Genomic DNA, 24,845 nt, shown 5'->3' on the forward strand with positions numbered 1-24,845 from the left:
AGCTGACAAGCCTGTAACACTGTAGTAGGACTACAAAACCCAGACTGCCATTTGGAACCCTTTGACCTCAAATATTCTTGTTTGATTATATTAAAAACGTGATTTATACATATCATAAGGGTTATATCCTTCTGTGAATAACAGAATTAAGTAAAATTATCAAAACGTTTGAACATTTATTTGTATTGTGTCGCATTACAATATCTGGGGTCAAAAGTTATACTGGCGCCAAATGAAACATGGCGGATTCAGAAGTGCCGGACAGCTTTGGTACAGTTCAGTGTCCCGTGTGTTCGGACAAGTTTCAGCCTGCGACTATCAACGCGCACCTGGACAATTGTCTGTCTGGAAAAGACAATCCGAAGTTATCGTCAACTGACAATGAACCACCCTCCAAAAAATCTCGCATTTCTAACGAGTATCCTCCTTGCACCTCAGCAGTCACGCCTGCGGGAACTGATACGAAGTCGAGTAGTACCTCATCAATGTTTTCAATGTTTCAGCATAAACAGAAAGTGTCTGCAAAGGAACGTGATGAAAACACTTCGAACACACAGATCAATGATGCCTCAACTTCAACGGACAAAAAATGTGTCTCTCTATCTGTGAGAGCGCTGCTTAACACTGACAAGCCATTGGCAGAGAAACTGCGACCTAACACGCTTGAGGAGTATTTCGGCCAAAACAAAGTTTTGGGGGAGCATACATTGCTTCGGTCACTCCTTCAATCTCAGGAGGTTCCATCACTCATACTTTGGGGACCACCTGGGTGTGGAAAGGTAACGAGCTTAAAAAAAGAAGAAGAAGTAAAAGAATCATAGAGCTGTAAAATGACAAGGTCTGTGATATGAGCTCCCACTGAGAACGTTTCATATGTGGTTGGTGTTACTCTCTGTCAAGACTAGTCTGCCTACCTGGACGTCCCAATCTTCTAGCCAACCAAGACTTGCATGAGCCGTCTTCTGGTGCAATGTCAAATGCCTACCCAAAGCCTAGACAAACTCTGAAAGTCCTTTGAATTATGTTGTTAGTAAAAGGTGTCTATCACATGTGCATTTGGAGCATGTGCTTATGTATTTTGTCCATGTAACTTTATTTTAATTATTATAATTATTATATTTTTGGTGACATGAAAATAGCCAAAGGTGCTGACATGACATTACGCCAGATTTAGCTACTCAGGCTACCTACCAGTGAAACTTAAAATATTTGTTGGGGTCTATAACAAAAAGGAGAAGCTCTGGTGTAGTGTGCAGCATGGATGTATGTTATTCGATTACAGCAACACAACTAAACGTGTCTCTTTCCCATGTTAGTTTGTTTATATTAAACCCCTGCCTTCACGCACTTAACTGGACTCTTGAGATCTGTGAAGGCCTTGGCATGCCAAACACCCCCCTAAGCATACTTTCTGAAACGCTAGCAGTGAGTGTTGACAGTTTGTGGGCATGTAGATCTTGCAGCTGCCCTGGAATATGTAACTCACCCGTACAACAAACTGGCATCACAAAGCAAGAGTCTTTTGATCCCACCGGTGCTTTAAGACATATACATAATTTTGGAGGAAATAACCAAGAAACTTCTCCTTGGTTGTCCTATATTTGTGCCATCTCAGTGCTTGCAGTTTTGTGGTCCATAATTGTTTGTGTGTGTGATTGGATCAACCTGAGATACTCCAGCTAGTAGGGTAAGTTGGCTTAATCTAGATATGCCAAGTGATGGGCTGCCTGTTTAAACAAGTTTCCTGTAGACCAACTTGTTGCTGCTTTTGCCAGTTGGTTTGTTGCTTGGAAGCAAATATTTTAAGCCTTTTCCAAGTACAGGTTAACTCAGTTTTGTAGTTCTTGTGTTAGATATGCTCTACTACAGAATTGCAAGTTTGCACACAAAAAAAAAAAACCTTCACTGCATACTGAAGTTTGGATCAAATCAGCACGCTGATGTCCATAGAATCACACCCAACCCTCATCCTCTCTGGTTTGGCTGCCTCATATGGTCCTCATAAATCTACAGTGGATGAGATATTAATGATTGATTGATTATGATTGGCCTTGGTACTTAGGCAAAATATATATGATCCAGTTCCCACAGGTTGGCAATGTAGTCTGTTCCATAGTGGCATCTGACATGTGGCATCCAGCTTTGTTGTTTAATATCATTTCTGATTTTGTCTCTTTACAGACCACCCTAGCTCATATTATTGCCAGCTCCAGTAAAAAGAATGGCACTGCACGCTTCGTGGCCCTTTCTGCCACTAGTTCGTCCACCAATGAGGTGCGGGAGGTCATCAAGCAGGCCCAAAATGAGCTCCGCCTCTTCAAGAGGAAGACGATCCTCTTCATCGATGAGATCCATCGTTTCAATAAGTCCCAGCAGGTATGTGAATGTAACTCAGCTCAGTGAAGCCATCTTAACTGCATACCCAAGGCACTAACCTGGGAGAAGGCGTTCTAAGTAGAGGTACACCATTTTGTGAACACATAGATCAGCATCCATGTATCTGATTAACTACAACTACAGACATTTATTGATATCATAAGCCTGATTTTGCATTGAAGATTTTCACCTTTTCTCAATTTTACCACCACTACTACCGAACTTTGAAAAATAGGTTCATGTCACGTTGTTAGCAGATATTCAGCTGTAATATTTTTAATTGGTTAACACTTATTCTGAGCTAGTGTCAGAGAGCCTTCAGTGGCCTTCAAAACTATGAACTATTACATCAAAACTGCATTCCGCTACCTGGCATCTGTATGATCTCCTTTTTATTTATTGATTAGTGGAGACAAAACATCGTCTTTAGAAGTGCTTAAAATGTGAGATGAGTCCAATGATTGTATTTAATAGCTGACCAGCTGGTTAGCTGATTTCTGATTTCTCCTTGAGCTCACTTCAGAGTACTAGTCAGACTACTAAAAATGTAATAAACATATCACTGGCTTCTCATCCAAAGGATGCTTTATTTAGTTCTTGTCATTGTAGATGGATGAACTTCCTAGGATTCACCCCAGGCATTCTGGACTGTGTGTCTGCCAAGTTAAAGCCATTGTTAAAATGCTGTCCTGAAATACATGTGGACAATGCCTGAAACGATGCACTATGTGTTGCTGGCTTTCCATACAGTATGCATCTTGCTAGTTTTTTGGAATCTGAGCTAATATTTTTTGAGTAGGAGATAGAGAGAGTGGTTAAGGGAGATTCCCTTTGTTAGAATGGGAAAGCTCTGCAGGGCTCCCAAATACCTGCACTAATACAGGCTGTGGTAAAACCTAACCCAGTGGGGGGTATAAATAGACAGAGATACAGTATAGTGGGTGTAGAGAAACATGGCCCTACTGTAAACTTGAGCTTTAGAAAACACAAATAATCCTGCACCTGTCAATTACAGAAAAACATATAATTAAAAGTAATTGGTTTAGATTAGCAGGTTTGGTGAAAAAGAACACTTTGCTTTATTATCGTTATGCTCCTTGACTGTCACAGCAGTTTGCCCTAGTTGGTTCCCCTTTATAGTGTAGTATTGTGATATCTGACCACATTTATCACCCTGATTTGCTTTAAAATTTAAATGTCAATGTGTTCAGCAAAGTTTTAGCTTTTTAAGTGTGTGAACAAAGTGATAATGTAGTCTATTGTTATAGTATAATTGGCAATAATTCTCTCTCAGCTGAACAGTGAAATGGTTTAACACTACACAGGTATAACAAGACAACATTTGACCTTCATGCACCTGCAGATCAGTATCAGAACAGTTATCATTCACAGCAGCTGGGCCACGTTTGTGTGAAGGCTCATTCATTCATTTACTAATGTGATTGGGATTGGCTGCATGATTTTTGTCCTTTCATTGAAAGCCCAGGCATCCACAATCACAGATATAGCAGAGAAAAATGTGCAATATATACAATGTTCACCATTATTAAATTAAAGTGTAGCATACAGTCTCTCTCTCATATTTTCAGCCTTGCACTTTAATAACCACATGCACTCAGTGTCCTTTGATCTCCACAATTGAGTTTGTCCTTTGAGGATGGCACACTTACCCCTGATATTTTGCCACTTTGGGCATGCTCAACGCCTTCTTCTCTTTTCCGCCCATCGCTGACCTCTTGTCTCTTCTCTTAATTTCTCTCTTCTCTTGTGTCTCTTGTGGGTACTCCTCCTCCCTCTGCCCAGGACACCTTCCTCCCTCACGTGGAGTGCGGGACGGTCACGCTGATCGGGGCGACCACCGAGAACCCCTCCTTCCAGGTGAACAGTGCCCTACTGAGCCGCTGTCGGGTGATCGTGCTGGAGCGCCTGTCCGTGGAGGCAATGGGCTCGATCCTGAAGCGAGCAGTGGATGCTCTGGGGATACAACTTGTACCAGTTGTCGATTCAGGGGATGGTTGCTCAGCCTCTGCTGCACTCCCATCTGAGTAAGTGTGTTAGCATGCCCCCTTCCACCGGGAATGCGCTCTTGTTATTGTGGTGCGTGTGGAATTCCAGGCAGGCCGTATTGGCATGAGGATGCACGGTCTGAGTCCTGATTGGTCAAGAGGGGTTCCAGTGACTCCCTGGAGGGTACCCCCTACAATATATTTTGGTAATTTATTAGTCAGCTGGCGTTGTGATTGGCTGTGTCAGCTGTCTTAACATCTGTACCTAACTGTCCATAAGTAGGCCATGCTGGGGGAGGCGGGAGAAGAGGGTAACTGAGAAAGCAGTTAAGTGTTGGCAGGAGGTGGATCTAGGTCTTGAGAGTCACATTCATGGAAACGCAGGTCATTGGAGCTGCTGTGGAGTTTCAGACGAAAGGGACTGACTGATTGTTTCACAACATTTTAAGATGGGAAAACCATATAAGATTCCCTAAATCCATTTCTTTGGTTTGATGCCGTCCAGGTTTGTTGTTTTTACATCAATTTTAATTGAGCGACTAATGTGTCTACGGCCCAACTCTTTTTGTTGAATTTGGTTTGCTTTTAGGTTCTGCACTCGTAACATACAAGTTTTTTCTCTGACTTTTTCCTGACTCATTAATTTTGACATAATAACCACTAAAAGGTCAGTCCACAGAGCAGGAGTAGCAAGGTCACTCCATCACACAGGTTTGACAAGTTGAAGCCGCATGGAAACGTGGGTCACCATGTACTTTCCCTCTGGTGTTGCCTCTAGCTGTCAGCTCTCAGCAGGCTATCAGCAGGTGATTCTATATTTCCATCATCATCCTACAGTGGGAAAGTATTGGGGCCCATATGTCTTTCATTTGTACTGGTAAGCTCAAAACGGCTGCCATTGTACATTGTGTCTCAAGCGATTAAGCTCTTTACAACAGGGTATTTGATTTGTGGTCTCTGTAATGCCATTTATCATCACTGACCAATAGGATGTCACGATGGCCAAGTTTGTGCAGGTACCAGGTAGATATGATTTTTGCCCATGGTTAGGGGCCGGTGATTTCCCGTTTACCAGACATTTTTTAACCAAAGAAGCTGACAGGCAAGGCTGACATTTTATCAGTGTATGTGCTTCCTGGAAATTGAATTCATGACCTTAATGTTATGTTGATCTACCAGTTGTAGAAGCGCAACATATAGATGACATACATAGATGAATCCCTCCTGAACACCTAATTGTTGTACAATTTGACTCTTAAACCCTCTTTGCATTCGACAAATGTGCTCACATGCTCAAAGAAACAACTCTAACAGATGTGGGGCACAAGATTACAATTTATAGAACCAAACACAACAGGGCTAACAGATTTTCCACTGGACATCAGCAAGAAACGGCGGCTCTTGGCAGCACTTCAGCTTCCCTATCAGATTTTACAGTCCTATCAACTGTCACCGGAGCTAGATGGATGGTGTCTAAAAAGGCGCCAGGCATTTTGGCTCACGCAGGTTCACATCAGAGCCCAACTGGGACAGTGAGATTAGTTTCCTCTGTGTACGCGTCCCCAATACATACTCCACCACCCTCTACCCTGGCACCACTTACCACCAGTCTGAGGTCCTATCTGTGATATGGATGCTTGGAACTTAATGGGGTGTGGGTGCGGATCACTTCAAGGCATTAACTGCAGAGATGACGCTCAGCATGTTCAATGTAATCAGTTCCTCATCCTGTTCTTCTCACACCTCTCTGCTCTTCACATTATGCCATTGTTGCATAAGGCTTATTATTTGTTGGATAGGGAGATGAAAGTTGAAGAGGTGTGTGTTGTGAAAAACATCTAAATGCTTCCAGACAATAGTGATGTATTTCAAATGGTGTTTTCTATACAGCTTCATTCTTTTAGGTATTTCTATGCATTTGTTGACTATTTAGGAAGCCCTAAAATGTAAACAAATTCTTTAAAAAAGTTCAGACTTACATTGTTAAGTCCATAAGCATTTTAATGTTCTACAAGAAAGAAAAAAAACCTTACTGCACTTTTAGAGATAAGTTGCAAATAGGGCTTTTGAGAAATACAGTGTTTGGTCAGGGTATTACCATTTGAATGTTAGTTAAAAAACATATTGATGCAGCTTTAAGTGAGGAAATTGTTGCTTGTTTCATGTGTGTTATTACTCGTAACCTACTGTATCTGCAGCAACAGCATCTAAATGCCTTACCATACTGACTGCCAGTTATCCATTGATTCATGTTAGCAGTCAATCAGAGAAGTTGTTTGAAATGTCCAGCTATGATACTGAATGATGGTAAAATGAGATCAAAGGTATATTTTTATATATTTAGCCTAGTAAAGGGATTGATGGAGTAGTCACAAGAATAGCACACAGAAGGGTCATAAGGCATATGTGTGTTTCATGTTGGGTGATCTTTCGGTGTAAATCAGAGGTGATATTACCATTGGGTTCTATTTATGTTATATGTATTTACTGTGCATGTATCTGGTGATAACACAGCTGCTTATGCATGTCTGGGAAAACCTGATGCTCAAGTCAGGATCACCTTGAGTGTTCATGGAATCCCAGGTTCATGAGATAGTAAATATCAATCTGACTGTAAAACCAACCTATTAAACCGGAAGTAGACTGTGTTATTATGTGGACGACAGGGACTAGCCTATTTTCATCTGTGTATGCACAGGCTTTGCTGATTTGATGAAAACACAAGGTGAATATAACTCATATAGCCTCGTATTAGGTTATTAATTAGATGACAGCTAAACACCCACCAATAGTGAAAGTATGTCCTATTCTGGGTATGAAGAGGCATTGCACTCTCCACTTTGCAGTGAAGAGATTAATTATTGTCTTTAAACAGCCAGTCAGTCTCTGTTTTCAGGAATTCAGACTATGGGTGACCCTAGCACTAAGAATGTCCCGGGAAATGTGACAGTTGTGTTTATCTCGGCTGTAAATGCGAAAGCCTTTCAATTAGTCTTGACTAATGAGAACCAGAGAAGGACAGTGGAGAACGTGTCATGGTGACCCTTATGATCCGGGGGAAAGAGTTCCAGATTGTGGAACGAGCACCAAGGGCTAATTTGACACCTGGCAGGACATCCTGTTCTCCTCACCCCTCTCTGCCTTTATTCTGTCATGCCCGTGCTGGCAGGGTCCACTTAACCCGAGCTCCGTTGCAGGAAGAATCCGCTGAGCGGGGTGAGTTGTTTTTTTGTCGGCAAAGGACTTTTAGATCATCTTCCACGAATCACACCTAGATGATACTGGATACTCAATGATACTGGCCTCACACGATTTCATATCTAGGCTGCTGCCCTACATTTGTTAGATCTGGAATAAAGTTTATAAAGACTTTGAGCTCAATACGTCTGACTCCTCATCAAGGCATGTTATTGAGATGTACTCAGGTTCCAATTGGAGAGACGGCATAGTCTGAGTATGACCTTGTTAGCCAGGCCCTTTTGTTTTCATAGACCCTGAGGGTTAGCATAGCTCTTTAAACCGTGGTATTGATGGCAGTTAAAGAGGTTTAGGTGGCAATAAATCCATCAAAACACAAATAGCAGTCTTCTGTATGGACACCAGACTTGAAACACTAGCCATGTCAAATGGGGATGAACTTGTGAGCCTCAAACCATTCACTTACGGAAGCCTCGTCATATCCAAAATTAAAAATCACAAACAGTTTTTTTTTTCTGCTTTTGTAGGTTAGGGGTTGGGGGTTTGATTCATCTCTGTATTTGGATTATTGACCCAGATCAATAAGATCCAGTTTCTGTCCATGTGCAAGAGTTTGGAAGGGAGCAAAAGCGACAGGTGTTGAGTCATTGGCCTGTGCTAACACAGGGTGTGGACACAGTTTCAAATTATCAGTGCTTAAGCAGCGAAACTGAAGAGATCCCACAAGGCCCATGCCAAGGCGATTAACCTACAAGCGAAGGAAAGCAATAGAAGTCTAAATAGGGCGTGTTGATAAGGGTGTCTGCTTTTTATTAGGTGTATCTTATTTTTTATATATTTTTTGGAAGGGTGATTGATGGTGTGGTGACCACGTGGTGAAGACGTGACCTATATTTTCTGTTGTGAGATGTACTGGATCTAGTCAGCTTTGCTGATGTAGCCGTTATGGTCGGTGTCCCTGGCCGAGGTATGTGCGCGCCTAACACGGCAACGATCTGCTAGCGTTCTTTTTGCAGATGGCCCAACTCGTGTTTTATGGATAAAGTGAAGTCGTTAACTTCAAACTTTTCAGAGAAAATGGTTTCTGCTATTGTTCAGGGAAAATGGTTTGGAAACTTTCACTACTGAATTTTAATATCATGTTTCAGTGAGCTGTTATACTGACTCTCCAAAGCCTTCAAATAGGAAATTCTCATTTCTTCTGCACTCTCATGTATCCGTTTAACCACATACACTATACAAAAGAGCAGATCAAGCCAGTAAAGCAGTCTTGTTTTGGTCTGCAGGCCTGAGGTTTACATTGAGCAGAAGGCCCTGGACACAATTGCCCACCTGTGTGATGGCGATGCTCGTGCTGGACTGAACGGACTCCAGCTGGCAGTGCAGGCCCGAGTGGCTTCCCATAGGGCGGGCATGTCTGAGCCCAGTGGCGTCGCCATGCGTGTCCTCATCCAAGAGGAGCATGTCAAAGAGGGACTCCAGAGATCTCACATCCTCTATGACAAAGCTGGTGAGCTGGTTGAAAAAAAACGTAGTTGTGTTCCTTGTTTTTTTTTTTTTTTTTTTTTTGTCCATTTTGTTAGTTTAAATTATTGCTGTTTGTTTTCACCCTGTCTGTACATCACATCTGATTGGTGTGGTTTCTTTCGCCCTCATGCACAGTAATTCCAGTTCAGTGTTGCCCATCTGGAAATGTTACTTTGAATACAATCCCCTAGACTGGGGTGGCAGCCACATGTTCACAAGGTTTGGGATTGACGTTGTTGTTCTATTCCGTAGTCCCTCCTTGTAGGTCAGTGGTTCACCTTAGTTAAGTGATAAGTATTGTTGGACAGTGCATACTTTGTGCATTGAGTACTCATTCAGAGTACTGTCTTTCAGAGTTCTTATTTTGTTAACCCAGTTTTACTCTTCTCACCACTTGTGCACAAGACACTTTAATGATCTGTCATTCCTTTGACAATTTTCCTTATAAATGACTTGCAGAGGAAGATTTTTCCCTGACTTTCATTTGACTTTTTCAACAGTATTTTTTTTTTTTATTTAATTTTTTTATGTATGCGTTTTTACAAAGATGAAAAAAAAATAAAAATGGGTATAGCCTTTGAAGATCTCTGAAGTGCACTCTAGGCCTTTCCATAAGGCTATGTGTCATCTCCGACATCAAACTATTCGAGTTTGCCGGCATACTGTGAGAGGGTCTGCCTTACCGTTCATCCCTCTGCGGATCACTGCTTGTCAGACCACGAGCCCCGGGAGATGACAAACAACCACATTATATAAGGAGTTCAGCTGTGCCTTGTGAAGGGAGATTTACTGTACCCCAAAGCCATGTCCCCCCCCCCCCCCCCCCTCACAGACGCCGCTTCAACATCCCTTTAAGGATGACTAATGAATTAGGGATGCGTTTGTAATATTTAAAGACCCCCTTGAAGAACATTCAGCGTTCATTATTCATCTCTGTGTCAACACTCCCGGTATGTAAGCGTATCTACATTGTAACCTTACAAGGCGTGTGAATTCAAGTTCATCTTTGCAGTTTTAAAGGGGAAAGGAAGGGAAGCACCTTTCCATCCTGAGGAGTCTGAAGTATTAAGGACTCTTTCAGTTAGTCTTTAACCTGTGATACAGTTGATGGTCTTCTCATGGATACTTTTCCAAACAGATATGGCAGTCACCTTCCCAGGAGCATGACTCCATGCTTGGATCCATAAGCATAGCTTTGTACTGAATTATGGCAGTGTGTCATCTTTGCTTTAACGTGCGTGTGTGTGTGTGTGTGTGTGTGTGTGTGTGTGTGTGTGTGTGTGTGTTTTATGTACAGGTGAGGAGCACTACAACGCCATCTCTGCACTCCACAAGTCTATGCGGGGTTCTCACGAGAACGCTGCCCTCTACTGGTTGGGCCGGATGTTGGAGGGAGGGGAGGACCCACTGTACGTGGCACGCAGGCTTGTCCGCTTTGCCAGCGAAGACGTTGGTGTGTGTGCGCTCCCTGTCTTGTCATTTGCTTGTGTCCTTAATACCCACTTTACTTTGTGGCAGTACAAAATGGTGAATCAGTTCTACTTGTTCAGCCATTTTTAAAAACAGTATATATTGTACTGATACTGAGTGGCATGGCTCTCCAGTTTAAGTGGATGGTGAAACTCCAGTCAGACCTTGACTGAGTGATAGCCACACTATCACTGTTTTGCCCTTGACTTTAAGCTGTGTGAGCACACCATATCCCCAGGTGTTTGTTCCCATGACTCTCTCTCTCCCTATTCCCATTCTCTATTCCTTTCATTCTGTTCTGTTCTTTTCCTTTCTGTCTGTCTTATTGCTACTCTTCGTCTGACCCTCAGGTTTGGTTGACCCTGCCGCCTTGCCTCAGGCTGTGGCTGCCTTCCAGGCTGCCCACTTCATCGGTATGCCTGAGTGTGAGGTGAGACTGACTCAGCTTGGCTTTGAACGCACACACAACCTAATGTTCAAACAGGTTCTGAAAGCTTTATGTCTCTCTTATACCTGTGCTTTCCTTTTCACAATTCCCCTGTTTTCCGTTCTTACCTACCTTTCCCCTAATCTCCTCTCATCATCTCTCCTCTACTCACTCTCATACTCTCACATTCCCAGGTGATTCTAGCCCAGTGCGTGGTGTACTTGGCCCGGGCGCCTAAGTCAGTGGAGGTCTATAAGGCCTACAGTAACGTGAAGGCCTGCCTGAGGAACCACCGTGGTCCATTGCCCCCAGTCCCACTCCACCTACGCAACGCACCCACCCGTCTTATGAAGAACCTGGGCTACGCTAAAGGCTACAAGTACAACCCTGCCTTCAGCTCTCCTGTGGATCAGGATTACCTGCCTGAGGAGCTACGTGGACTGGACTTCTTTACCTGGACTCCCACCGACCAATAATGCCCTTTCTGGCTAGTGAGGTGTTCCTCTGGAGGGCTCTGTTTCAACTTAAAGTGGAATGTCAGAGGATTGCTAGATGTTGCTAGCTTATTGAATGCAATGGAAATGAAATGGCTTTGCAAAAAAGATAAGGAATGCAGATAATGTTTGATTATACATTTTATCCTGTGACCAAAATGCTCCCGATGAAAGGTGTCTCTTTTACCACCATCATCATATATGCAATAAATGTTTCCCCAAACCATCTTCATTAGCTTTGTAGTCTAAGATAAATGGTGTGGGTATAAGAGTTCCACCCTGGGTAGCTGTAGTCTATCCTCAGTTGTTGGCCATTGTCTAGTAGGAGGAAAACAGTGGGTTATTATAATAATAATCTGAACATAGTGATACTTCCATGTCATTCCCTGTTTGTCTGCAATGATACAATATAGTACTGATTCCAGTCTGCCCACACTGACCTCTTTGATCCAGGGGATGAAGGATGCCACTCTGGTAAACACACTAGGCTTCATAGGAGTATTACAGCCTTTGCCGCTTACAAAGCTACTGACTCCCTGAAGGTACCACTTTCCATCACGACCTTTACAGTTCAAAGGCCCGCCAGAGTCCCCCTGAAAACAATATGGAAATATTGTAAGAAACTGGGAGAAAACATTAAATATTTTCCCTGATAGCCCCAGAAGCCCCACAAAAATGTCTGCAGTGCTGAGAATGGCTTGTATACTCGCTCTCTTCATTGTTCTGGACATGTGCTGTACATTTTCTGTAAGTCATCGAGCTCCCTCTGTGGGAGGTCACAGTTCACTGGAGAATGTTTGTACTCACATGGCAGGTTGATACAGTGTCCCCCCCTACACAGACCATGGTGGGTTTCACGCTGGAGCCCCACCAGTCATTCTGGCGGCACACGTCATAATCCACCACAGGCACCAGGCCCTGCTGCAGCTTGTCAGGACGGGGACCACCAGCTAAGAGACAGAGAGGAAAGCGATTTACTAACAGATGCTGAGAGTTAACACAGATTCATGATTGCAGTTACTTAAAAACAAATAATTTCCCCTTATTGTATGAATGTAACAGATAAGGTGATGTAATGTAACAGCGTGTAATTGACGTCTTCATTAAACGAAAGCATTGATGTTTGTGAGGTGGGTCAAACAACCTCTGGCTCAACCTGCACTTAAGCAGCAACAGGCCCGCACTTCTTTTTTTTTTATTCTTTCTATGTCGTTTTATAAGCAATATTTATTGTTACACCAGGTTTTTTAATGCTCTTAGCTTGATTGTTCTCCCTTGTACGTCGCTTTGGACAAAAGCGTCTGCTAAATGACTAAATGTAAATGTAAATGTAAACAAGGCTTCAGGCTTACTGTAGAGTCTGCCCCAGCCAGTGGCATAGCAGGCCTCGTTGTGAGCGAGGGCAGAGTCAGGCTCTGGCAGGCAAGCCAGCTGCACTTTGTCATTCAAGGTGGCACTTCTTTGCAGTTTAAGGAGGGCAATGTCATTCCTGAATGTGGCACAACTCTAAGAGATTAATCTTGAAAACACTGTATTTAAAAATAATGTCTAAAACAGCTGCTATCCAATAATCCAATCAGGTAATATTCTACCATATATTGAATCTTGTCAAGTAGTAAGGATGATTTAGTACATGTCTGATCCATTTAAGCTGTGTATTGGTTTGGCTCAGGACTCGGTAATCATATTTTGATCAGAATCTTAACAGGATTTTGCCTGAATGTCACACTGTTATATTCCCTGGAAGTAAAGATACATGGGTCACCTTGACTTGCCTGAGGCGGGAAGAAAAAAGCCTTACCCACAGGACACACAATTGTCATTCCATTTTGGATGTAAGAACATTTTATCCACCATGATGGACTGCTCTGGTCCCTCCTGTTTGTTCTGATTGTGATCGCCGAGGACTACCCTGAATGTGTGAAAGCTAAGCAGAGACAAGGGAGCTCAGCATTCAGGTCACATCTTCATGCAAATGCGCCCTGAAACACTTTGCAGCTTTGTGGAAAAAAGTCTCATTAACAAAAGCCAGAGTTTTTTTATTTAAAAAAAAAATACCTGGAGCACTAGATAAAACATACACTGCACTTATGACAGTGCCACATCATTCATATTTAAATATATTACTCAAGAAGGCATTCGTGTTAGTGGTTACTATGGTTGAGGCACTTACTTGATGCAGTGTGCTGCTGTCAGGACCCAGTCAGGGGCAATTAGTGTGGCACCACAAACAGGAAAAAATGTCTCCAGCAAGGCCTTAAAACGATAACAAATCCTTACTGGCTTTAGTTTGAAGTATAGTTAGTTTGTTGTATAAAATCCCAGTTAATAACATCTATGTATACATGTAGAAACATCTGTTGATATGTTCATGTGGATAGCCCTGGTTTTATTTATGTCAGGTGTGTTGAAACACCAGTTTTATATAATACCCTGCCCTTGTAAACACTTGCACTCAGATGTCCCCTGACACACCAAGCCAACGATCGGCCGCCAGCCAATGTTTGGCCGTCTGTGAACGTCAGCACCATTAGAGGCACAGTGGCTTCCAAGTGAAAGTAAAGCATATTATCCCTGATCACCCAGGTCACCTGTGCATCAGAGTTAATTTAATACTGGTGCATCTACTTGATACGAGGCTACTTAATCCAGATAGTGTGATAAATATAACTGACTTATAGTTTATAATCTAGTTTTAGTTAGCATCATAAAGTCAGAAAGGAGAGCTATCGGTCCATGCGCCTGAACACTATTCGTCCCCCCATCAGTATGGTGTTAAATTGTTCAAAATGATTTTTGCCGGGGGGCACTGTGGCTTGACACTCAAGGAGGTCACAGGTTTGAATCTGGCCCGATGCCATTTCTCCTGTCCACTCCCCACATCTTCTCCCTCTCATGTCCTGTCACAATCTTCACTGCTCTGTCAATAAAAGGCATAAAAAGCCCAAAAACAAATCTTAAAATAAAAAAAATAAAAAAGATTTTTATCATTTAGAGTTGTCCTATTTACTCACCTGCCAGGGCCAGCTGTGGGGCAGAGCCTCCTCCCCGTTAACCACCCTGCTGAGGTTTGGAGGGTAGGTGGGAGTACCACAGCCAGACACTGAGAAACAGCATACGATATAAAGATTTGTGGCAGCGTCATTTCTTGTTAAAGCTAGTCATACTTTAGGCAACTCTACTTGAGCTTTTTCAAGCTGTAAACGTGTTAAAAATGTGCTGAATTCATTGTTAGTTAAAACAAATTTAAAACAACATTTCGCAAGTTAATGCCTGAAATGTGTGGGGAAACATTGATAAATATGAATTGCTTCATTGCACCCTCTTGTTTACCTATCTATATATTTATTCTCATTATTTCTTACCTGTGGAGACAAGTAGCAGAACCAACATTAATTCCATCTTCCCTCTCTCTGTGTGCACTGGAGTCTAAAGCATGAGTTGGCTTTATAGGCTATTCTTCTTATCTGCGACCTGAGAAAGGACTACCCACGGGGCAGGTGGCATATTCCAGTGCAACACTTAGATGATGCATAATAGTTTAAACTGATACATTCACATATTCACAGACAAGTATTTTGTGTGCTTGAATTCTTCCTGTCCTGGATCCTTCTTGAATTCACAATAAAACACACCAATGAAGTCTTTTGGCACCTCTTCAGTGGTCCATCAACTTTGTGCATCCAATGGTTTAACCCAATAATAATATATATGTAATATATATATTTAATATCAAGCACAACTTTAATAGCCTATCACTAAACTTTAATCTTTGTGAAATGGGTTGAGGATTTAAAAAGTAAGTTTAGGTAGCTTTTGTTATTAAAAATAAACAGGACTATTTTGTATTTCTTCTTCCAGGAACCTGTTTCTTTGTAAACCTGAACCTAGTGGGGGGTTATGTGTTGTTGTTTTTTTTCCTCCAAACAATGATGTCGTTGTCTCCTGTTTTAGAATGTAAATAAATACAATTAATTAATAAGGTAGCCAAGTAAAGTAATTGTGCATAGTTTTCAGTCTAGAAGCATTTTATTTATGACCACAGAAACTGCTCAAACTAGCCTAGTATTACTTGTGTATGACTTTACCTGAAGAACAGGCTGTAAGACTGCAATTTATTGGCACTGCCAGCTATGGTTCTGCGAATTTTCTAAAAATACAGCAAATTCCTCCGACGCAACAGATGGCGCTCAAGGTATTCAATACGAACCGTCTGCATCAACAAGGAACAACAAGGAAGCCCTGCACACTTTAAACCAAACATGGCGCTGCCCGGTGTTTCACTCGTGAGGCTCCGTGCGTTGTGCAACCTTGGAATAAAATCGTTTGAAATAGGGAATAGAGTGGGAATAAATTGTACCTGGGCCAGTCGATACAAGACCAAAGTAGGGCTAGCTGGTGATATCGAAGGAGCAGCTGAAACAACAAAAGGTGCGGTTTGACATCCTCTGAACATTTGATAACTAGGAGTTGTAGTTAGCTAACGTCCCCCTTCAGTGTGGATTCTAAATGGTCAGAGCAGCCATAGACACTTAAATGGCAGTGGAAGTGCCGCTGAAATGATGTTGGTTTTCTGCTTTCTGCGCTTCTGTTAATTACATTAATGGTACATAGCTATCCTGGCGTTTACTGTCATGTAAGCCAGTGGCTGGGCTGCGGGGAAGGTCATGCATATGCTGGGATGCAGATGGTCTGTCGCATAGTAAAAACGATGTGACCAGAAAGAGTAACGTTAATCTTGTGTTTCCGTGCCCAGGTCATCCCAGCCTTTTGAATGAGTTTCCAGAACCAAAAGATCTCCTTTATCGTACCTTGGCCCGTTCTCTAGGGACATCAGATCTTTCTCATCTCATCCAGTACAACTGCACCGATGGAGATGTCAAGGTCAGAGCCAAAACCCCCATCTACCCCCATCTACCCCAGAGCTTTCAATTTGTGTGTGTGTGTGTTAAACAGGCCTAAAAAAAAATAATATGTAGACTCGTGGAAAGGCTATATGAAGGCCACACATTCAGTTTGTGTCTAGACAAATCACTGTCCATTTCTTATCTTTCTGAAGAGGGCCACTGTGACAGTGATGTGGCCCCAAAGGATCGAGGCTGTGGGCTTTGGCTCCAGGAAGTTGCTAGCCGAGCGCTATGCTGCAGCAGCAGCTTGTCAGAAGCTGAAGGCAAGTACTGCCAGTGGCACTGGCACGACCACCATTCCCCATCCAGTGCTGTAAGAGAGGCTGTGAAGTTGTGTAAAACTGGGAGTATTTTTTCTGTTGCTGCCACTTAGAAGCCCCTCTCTTTGTAGGAACTGGGTGTCTTGGAACCAGATAACATTCCCAAGAGGAAGAAGGGCCAGGGACAACTTTCTCCTACGACTGTGTGGCGGGATGAGGATGAGGAGTATGCAGCCCCGCCGTATCCAACTGAATTTCTTGAGAGACTACAGAGCAGGACGAAAAGGTCTATTCCTGTCTCTAGGTAAGAGAGGTTGATTTTCTAGATTTGAGTGAATATATGTGATGTAGGATTTGTTAGAAATTATATTCTTTTCATGCCAGTTCATCAGAATAAAGCATGTATATTCTTTAGGATACCAGAGGATGACCCAAGACTTCTGGAAGCTATGTCAACATTCACTCAGCCAAAAGCACTTTTGGTGAAGGTCATTCAGATGGCGTTGTCTCCTCACAAAATCAGAGTAAGTCTCCATTATCTTTACACTAATTTATCTGATCAGTGCAGTGGTTCACAAAGTGTGGGGTGGGCCGTCCAGGGGAGGCACAGAGTTACAGTAAGGGGGACGGGTTGAGGGCAATTGAAATAAGAAACAGGTAAAAGGCTTTATGAGCATCTCAATTCAGTTTTTTATCACTGTGAAAGGGGGGTCTGCCATGACAAGTTAGGGAACTACTGGATTTGTGTGTGTAATCTCGGTGCTATGGTCCCACTGTTGTACTACTTTTTGTGTCCGACTGTCCTTATACAAACTTCTCTCTCCACAGGAAATTGTTCAATTCCACACAGCGGGCGGGAAGTTTAAGACCGCTAAACTGACCCTGCAGTGGCCTGAGAAGGTGACATTCGAGGCTTGTGGACGTAAAAAAGTAGAAGCTGAGAAGAAAGCTTCTGCTCTGGCTTGTCTCAGACTAAAGGTTCGCTCTCGGTGGGACTTTGAATACCTCAAGCCCACATTCTCAAACAGTGCTAGTACATGAAATATTAGTCCACCTTAGTTGTTTGTAGAGTACATGCTCATCTATGAAGTATTTTTTATGTTAATATCTCGTGTGTGTCTGTGTCTGTGTCTGTGTCTGTGTCTGTGTCTATCTCTGTCTCTGTCTCTGTCTGTCTGTGTGTGTGTGTGTGTGTGTGTGTGTGTGTGTGTGTGTGTGTGTGTGTGTGTGTGTGTGTGTGTGTGGGTGTGTCTGTGTGTGGGTGTGTCTGTGTGTGTCTGTGTGTTTTTATGTTCAGGAACTGGGGTTGCTTGATGAGAACAATCAACCTCTGACCCACGCCCAGTACCATAAGGAAGAGGTGCAAGAGGCAGGAAAAAGAATGAGACGGCCCTGTAGCCTGGAGATCCCTGAGGAGCTGAAGGATAAGATGAGCGTTTACCTCACTCAGGTCTGCTGCCCTCTCCCTTCACTTCTGCTTACAGTTGTATGGCTGGTTCAAACTCGGTTGTTGTCATTGAAATGCCTCACTTTAAACTTGCATTGCCCAGTGGAGCATTTACATGTAACACCATAACTTTGTGTCCAGTACCCCATTCAGACTGAGATGCAGAAACTTTGGGCTGAAGAGGACGAGCGTGTCGCAAGGCAACAGGCCAACGAGGAGGAGGAGGAAGATGAGGGCGAGGAAGAGGATATAATCTCGGATGCAATCACAGGCCGGCCGTACCGCCCCCTTGAGCCTGCCAACGAGCAGCGTCTGAGTGACAGGCTGCTAGAGCAGTGGGAGAGTGCCGGTACTGGCCTGGGGACGAGCCTGCCCGTGGACGCTCACCGAGAGCGGGTGGTGGCGACGGTGGAGGGGGCCCGTGTGGTGGTGCTCGCCGGGGAGACAGGGTGCGGGAAGACCACACGCGTGCCGCGGTTCCTGCTGGAGGGCCGCGTAAGGGCTGGCGAGGGCGCGCGATGCAACATCCTGGTCACGCAGCCACGGCGAATCAGCGCTGTGTCTGTGGCCCAGCGGGTCGCCCTTGAGATGGGTCCCGACCTCAAAAACAACGTGGGCTACCAGGTGAGGGACAGCCATCCTATTGTGCTAGACCAAAGGAAGCGGCATCAGTACGTGCTAGTCTACCAGATGAAACCGCTTTAACACACACTGCATTCAGTTAGACCAGGGGTTTTCAACTGGGGGTCCCTGGCCTTCTGGTGGTCCGTGGCAGCATTGCAGGGGGTCCGCGAGCTGAGCTGATGTTGAGCTGATGTTCATCAGTTCCCCATTGACTTTATTTATTTTTATAAAATCGCTTTGATATTTCAACACATTTACAGTTTACGCTTGAATATCGTGAAAAATATCTAAAATAAGAAAATTATGTCAAACTTGATAGTCTGAATAGCCAAGTCGCACTGGCTGAAAAGTTCTGATGTAGACCCATATCCAGAGAAGAAATTACTCTGACAAGTGCTACAGGTGGAATATGTGCATGTTAAAATTTTGCCAATTCACCTTCAATTATGCACCTCAGCATTGCATGTTCTCCTGTCCTACCCATGCCTCAGCACCACAGTAGCTACTGGGTAACTTACGCCCATAAAAATGTTTCCCCATCACCCCTCTGGTCCTCAGGTGCGTTTGCAGTCACAGCCTCCCAAGGCGAGCGGAGGGGCGCTGCTCTTCCTCACGGTGGGCGTGCTGCTGAGGAAGCTGCAGAGCAACCCCACGCTGGAAGGCATCAGTCACGTGGTGGTGGACGAGGTGCACGAGCGCGACGTCAACACCGACCTGCTGCTGGCGTTGCTGCGCTCACTGCTTCCCCAGAACCCCGAGCTGCACATCGTGCTCATGAGCGCCACCGGAGACACCCAGCGCCTGGTGCAGTACTTCGGGGGCTGCCCCGTGGTGCACGTGCCTGGCTTCATGCACCCAGTGCGGGAGAGGTACCTGGAGGAGGTGCTGAGGGAGATGGGGCGCCGGCCGCGGAAATCTGTCCCGCAGGACAGGGCACGAGTGAGTCTTGAAATGAGTGAAATGATTCCAAAGCATCCCATACTGAATGAAATGTCTGTTCTTCTAAAGACTTTTTCTGTTTATATGAGATGCATGAGAACATTCCCAGCATGAACAGTATAAATGTGACATAGGAAACATTACCACTAAACAGGCTTGGGAAGGTTTTGAAATGTAATAGGTTACACATTGCTAGTTACCCGGTTAAAATGTAATAAGTAATTTAACTATTTGGATTTCTTCATCAAAGTAATTTGACATTTCTTTACTTTTGATAACTTTTTTGGCAATGAATGGAGTTTGTCTAGATGGCAAAAATCAGAATTTTTACAGAGAATTTTATTTTTAAATGTAACCCAGATGTTTGTGAATACTTTTGATTAGTAGCTGTAATTTAATTACATTAGTAATTGTAATTCAATTATGTAACTCTGATCCTGGTTGTTTAAGAGTCGCCTCTAATGTTTTGAGATATTTGTGAAGAATGTTCAGTCTCTTGTCCCCTTATTTCTGCTCTATTAACCATCTACAGAAAGGAGATGATGTTGATGATGCCACCCCAGACCTCAGTATGGTTGCTGATGTCATCAACCACATTCATACAACAGGGGAGCCAGGTACTTCTATAACACACACACACACACACACACACACACAAAATAAGTTCAAGACAAATAGTATATGAATGCAGCTCTCTCTTCCATATAGACATGGATCAAAAGATACATACAGTCAAAATTGCTTCTGCATTCCCATTGTATAAAGCTGCTCCTGTGTGCTGTTGCAGGCGCTGTGTTGTGTTTCCTGCCTGGTTGGCAGGACATTAAAGCTGTGCAGCAGAGGCTGGAGGAGACCACGGCATTCAGATCGGGCTCTCAAATGATCCTGCCATGTAAGAGTCTTGTTTGTGTGTCTGTGGAGCCTGACTGACTGACATGGGGGCATGAAGTTGTCCTGTCTTAGTCTGTCTATCCATTAAAATACCCCCCCCCCCTTTCTACTTGATCTGTATTCTACTGTAGTTAAGACATCACTTTGAGTCAATAAGGGTGACTTTGTTTTAAGACTTCAAATGTGGGCAATGCTTAAATGCTAGTTAGACTGTAACTGTATTCAAGTTTCACCTGGGGGAGAAAAAAAACAACAACATCTGTCCCCTCTTCTGTCAGTGCACTCTAGCATGTCTGTGGCAGACCAGCAGACTGTGTTTCAGCGCCCCCCGGAGGACCAGCGCAAGATTGTCCTGGCCACCAACATCGCTGAGACGTCAATCACCATAGATGATATTGTTCATGTGGTGGATGTCGGATCCCAGAAGGAGACGAACTACGACCCCAAGACAAAGGTGAAATGCTTGAACTCATTATATCTGTAGTGGATTCTACACTTCTGGCAGGTTTCCTGTAGCCTGGCCATTACCAGCCTGTGACTCCATTTCATTCCGTCTTTCAGTCTGGGCCAACCCAATGCATTTTGGTTTCCGAGATCGGCGGGTGCTTATCTTGAGGTTTAAAATCATTGGAGTTCCCTTAACCAATCAGCAACGTTTAGTAAGCATTCGGCAGATTAAACTCTTCCCAAAGCCAGTTGGGAGAAGAGCTACGACGTCCTTACTCTTGTTCTCCTTTTAATTTTCTGATGTTCTCGAGAGTTGAGACAACTTTTCCGATAGCTTTTCGTGTCTTTTCCTCCAAGGCGAGTTTTGCGTCACAGCTCTGAACTGTTCGCTGATTGGTCCTGCAAAATGTTGAGTTCTGGAGACGATTGTCAATGGGGTTGGGCCAGACTGAGTATGAGCTTGAAATCAATTCAGGCGGAAATACGTAGGCTGGTGTCACCAGGCTAGGTTTCCTGAGTAGTAAGCATGAATGCAATTAGATGTGAAATAGGCTCTTGTTCTATGGCTTTGTTGATGATTTATTTATAAATATAATTAATATTATTATATTACATACATGAAATGCATTCTTGGTTTGAAGAGTTAAGACAGTTTTGTTCTCTACACTGTAGGTCTCCTGTCTGGACACAGTCTGGGTGTCACGATCTAACGTCACCCAGCGTAAAGGCAGAGCGGGAAGGTGTCAGCCTGGGCATTCTTACCACCTGTTTCCCCGTACACGCCTGGACTCCATGATCCAGTTCCCCGTCCCAGAGATCCTTCGCACCCCGCTGGAGAGTCTGGTGCTCCAGGCCAAGATTCACAGCCCACAGAGCAAGGTGAGCTCTTTCTTCCTCTGTTCCCTCTGTGTGTATAGACACACAGTACTGTTTCTACTGGGTTAATCATACAAATGAAGGATGTTTTATACCAGATGTTGTAGCAGCAAGTTTCTTTCTTTTTTCCCCTCTCTCAGGCAGTAGAATTCTTATCTCAGGTGCTGGATTCTCCGGATCGTGCTGCCATTGAGGATGCCGTGAGGGTCTTGCAGGAAATTGGTAACACTGCTTGATTCTTCCCTTGAAACATTTAGTTAAATAATGTCTGAATTTATAAATATCTTGGTACTTTATCGCATTGGTGTGGATTGCGTGCTCTATGAAGGGTGTCCAACACTTTAAGCCGGTGGTGTTGTGTGTGAGTGCTATTGATCCCATTGATCTGCCCTCAGGCGTGCTGGACAAATTGGAGTGTCTGACCCCTCTGGGAAAGCGAGTGTCCTGCATGTCGTGTGACCCACGCCTGGGGAAGGTTCTGGTACTGGCTGCTCTCTTCCGCTGTGCCTCCCCCCTCATCTCAGTGGCCGCCTGCCTGACCAGAGACCCCTTCCACAACAGCATGGAGAACAGAGGCCTCATCCAAAAGGTCAGATCATTTCACCTGCATCCATTCCAGTCTATTTTATAATGATATAGCCATGTGCATAATCATAACTCACCTGTTCTTTCTTGACATGCCAGTATCAATGCACCGAATTTAATAAATTAAGGTTTCTGTGAAAGATACGTAATTATTGAGTTTGCATGTAACGATATCTTTTTCCTCTCCCTGTTTCTGTGCAGGCCAAAGATGTGCTGGGAGGCACCACCGGCAGTGACTTCTTGGTCTTCAGTCGTGCCGTGCAGGGCTGGAGGGATACACATGACAGGGAGACTAAGAATGAGTACATGTACCAGTACAGTCTGTCTGGGGCCGGCCTGCGCTTCATTCAGGGTGAGGCCCTCCATGGTCACCTGAACTGCTAATGGTTGATAATGATTCTGCTGCAAGTCTGGTTGAAAGTACAAGGTTTAATTCACTTTGGTGAGGGTTTCATGGTTTTGACTGGCTATCTTCCCTGTGTAGGCCTGTCTCGTCAGTTCAGTGACAACTTCTACGAGGCTGAACTGGTGTCCAACCCCAATGACTGCCTTCGTCTTACCTCCACCTACAACCAGTTCAGCCAAGAGGACGAGCTGCTCAAAGCTGTGCTGATGGCTGGTCTCTACCCAAACCTCATACAGGTACGTTCACCCCCATCGTAGGTGTGCGCTATGAACACGTACATGAAAGACAAGTTGGAATGCATTCCGAGCATGCATCTTGTAGCCACATTTTAGCAGGCTTTGACTGACTATTTGTGGCCATTTTGCTTTTATGTCTATTCAGGTGAAGAGAGGCATTGTCAACAAAGGTAGATTTCGGCCTGACGGCATCTCCTACCGCACCAACACTGGTCCAGTGTTAATGCACCGGTCTACCGTCAACAGGTAACAACCGATAGGCCAAAGGCTTTCATATAAGTAAAGGGATGGAATAGAATGAAGTGAAAGAAACCTTCTGTGTGTGTTTGTGCTTTCTTTCTCCAATCAGAGGTAAAACCAAGCTTCCCAGCCGTTGGATGACGTTCTTCAGTGCGGTCCAGTCAAATGGGCAGGTGTTCATCAGAGACACATCCTTAGTCCATCCACTAGCCCTGCTCCTGATGACTGACTGCGACCTTACAGAGAGAGGTAAACCATCTGGCTATTAGCGAATGCCATTAAAACCACGACACTCGCACGGAGGAGAAGGATTAAGGAGTATAAAACGAAACTATACAACTAAATCAGCAACCATTGCATTATCGTTTGCTTTTTCATCCACCCTGCTGACGGTCTTGTGTTTAGCAGGTTTAAGAGTTTAAGTATGATTTAAAGCGTGACTTCTGTGTCCTCTTCTTTCTGTATCAGTTACTGGTGACCGTGTTGAGGTATCCCTGCTTGAACGTCCTTTCGTGCGCTGGGAACTGTCTACGGACACGTGGAACTTGCTGTGGGAGTTGCGCACGTCCCTGCAGGCAATGATGCATCGAAACCTGCGTCCTGATCCCGAGACTGGCAGCTCTCAGGACACAGAGCTCCTCTCCCTGCTAGTGGACCTTCTGAACAACACAAGCCAGCAGGGTGATGCTGGCTCCAGTGATGCGGAGTGAACACCAGCAGTGCACCACAGACCTGCTGCTGCCGTGGATCTGGAGGCATCTCAACATGAATGTTCTCTTCTTTACTCAGTGTACAATGCAGGACAGTCAGAACTCATTTGAAGCCAAGCTAAATGGTGTGCACACAGACCTATGATTTATTGAGGCGACTGCATTTGGTCGGTGAGGGATATCTTTCATTGAGGTTCCTCCTCATGTTCTGTTCTCAATGTGACCACTCTAAATCTTACCATAGAACATGAATCCAAAAACACAGAAATGGTATATCTGTGTGTGGGTTCATGTGTAATAGTGTCATTGTTTGTGGAGATGCCGTGTCTCAGTTTTACAGGGAGAACCTTTACCAAATGAGTTTTTGAAACTGTGCATTTGGCTTTATGTTAAGTGGCTAAACCTTCTTTTTTGAAGAGTGTCAAGTCATGAAAGATATGATGGTTTTGCCATAGTGTCTTTGGATTCCAGCATTTTGCATGAATAAATGCATGGCACAGAGTTATTATTTAACTCACACAAAAGATTATTTATGTAAAATTGTTTAATATGTAAATATTTGATGTTGAAACAAATACCATAAAGATATTTCCATAAATCCTAAAAGGTGTTCTTTATTCTTTAATGAGTTAAAGGTTCTTGGGTGTTGGAAGGTAGACTGAATTGAACTTGTTTAAACCTTTCAGATTAAACGGTTTTCGCACATTCGAGAAGAAGCAACCAATAAGATCAGTGAATAGGCCATCTCAATGCTCCCCTTTGCAAATACTAGTCTAAGA

The 24,845-nt window shown here is 43.8% G+C and overlaps 3 protein-coding genes across 3 annotated transcripts; 2 read left to right on the forward strand and 1 right to left on the reverse strand.

Moving 5' to 3' along the window:
• Positions 1–239: 239 nt before the first annotated feature.
• wrnip1 (WRN helicase interacting protein 1) lies at positions 240–11,488 on the forward strand (the record flags this gene model as incomplete). The annotated part of the gene is made up of 7 exons (XM_080837201.1): positions 240–779; positions 2,182–2,376; positions 4,180–4,421; positions 8,867–9,090; positions 10,405–10,560; positions 10,928–11,007; positions 11,199–11,488. 7 exons carry the CDS (start codon positions 240–242, stop codon positions 11,478–11,480), a joined length of 1,719 nt encoding a protein of 572 aa, XP_080693327.1. The 3' UTR covers positions 11,481–11,488.
• Positions 11,489–11,706: 218 nt separating this feature from the next.
• On the reverse strand, positions 11,707–14,900 carry LOC308364187 (chymotrypsin-like elastase family member 3B; the record flags this gene model as incomplete). Its single annotated transcript, XM_080837209.1, has 7 exons — positions 11,707–12,091; positions 12,306–12,448; positions 12,851–12,987; positions 13,300–13,425; positions 13,672–13,754; positions 14,513–14,601; positions 14,864–14,900. The coding sequence occupies 7 exons, from the start codon at positions 14,898–14,900 to the stop codon at positions 11,744–11,746; spliced, it is 963 nt and encodes a 320-aa protein (XP_080693335.1). The 3' UTR covers positions 11,707–11,743.
• An 860-nt stretch (positions 14,901–15,760) lies between these two features.
• On the forward strand, positions 15,761–24,630 carry dhx30 (DEAH (Asp-Glu-Ala-His) box helicase 30; the record flags this gene model as incomplete). The annotated part of the gene is made up of 20 exons (XM_080837211.1): positions 15,761–15,929; positions 16,255–16,382; positions 16,558–16,668; positions 16,797–16,969; positions 17,081–17,189; positions 17,494–17,643; positions 17,963–18,115; positions 18,254–18,736; positions 19,295–19,675; positions 20,208–20,292; positions 20,463–20,567; positions 20,845–21,020; positions 21,686–21,892; positions 22,030–22,111; positions 22,285–22,478; positions 22,676–22,826; positions 22,959–23,116; positions 23,262–23,362; positions 23,466–23,605; positions 23,825–24,630. The coding sequence occupies 20 exons, from the start codon at positions 15,761–15,763 to the stop codon at positions 24,064–24,066; spliced, it is 3,498 nt and encodes a 1,165-aa protein (XP_080693337.1). The 3' UTR covers positions 24,067–24,630.
• Positions 24,631–24,845: the final 215 nt, after the last annotated feature.

The sequence above is a fragment of the Sprattus sprattus genome (genome assembly GCF_963457725.1).
Source record: "Sprattus sprattus genome assembly, chromosome: 4".
Classification (NCBI taxonomy): Eukaryota; Metazoa; Chordata; class Actinopteri; order Clupeiformes; family Clupeidae; genus Sprattus; species Sprattus sprattus.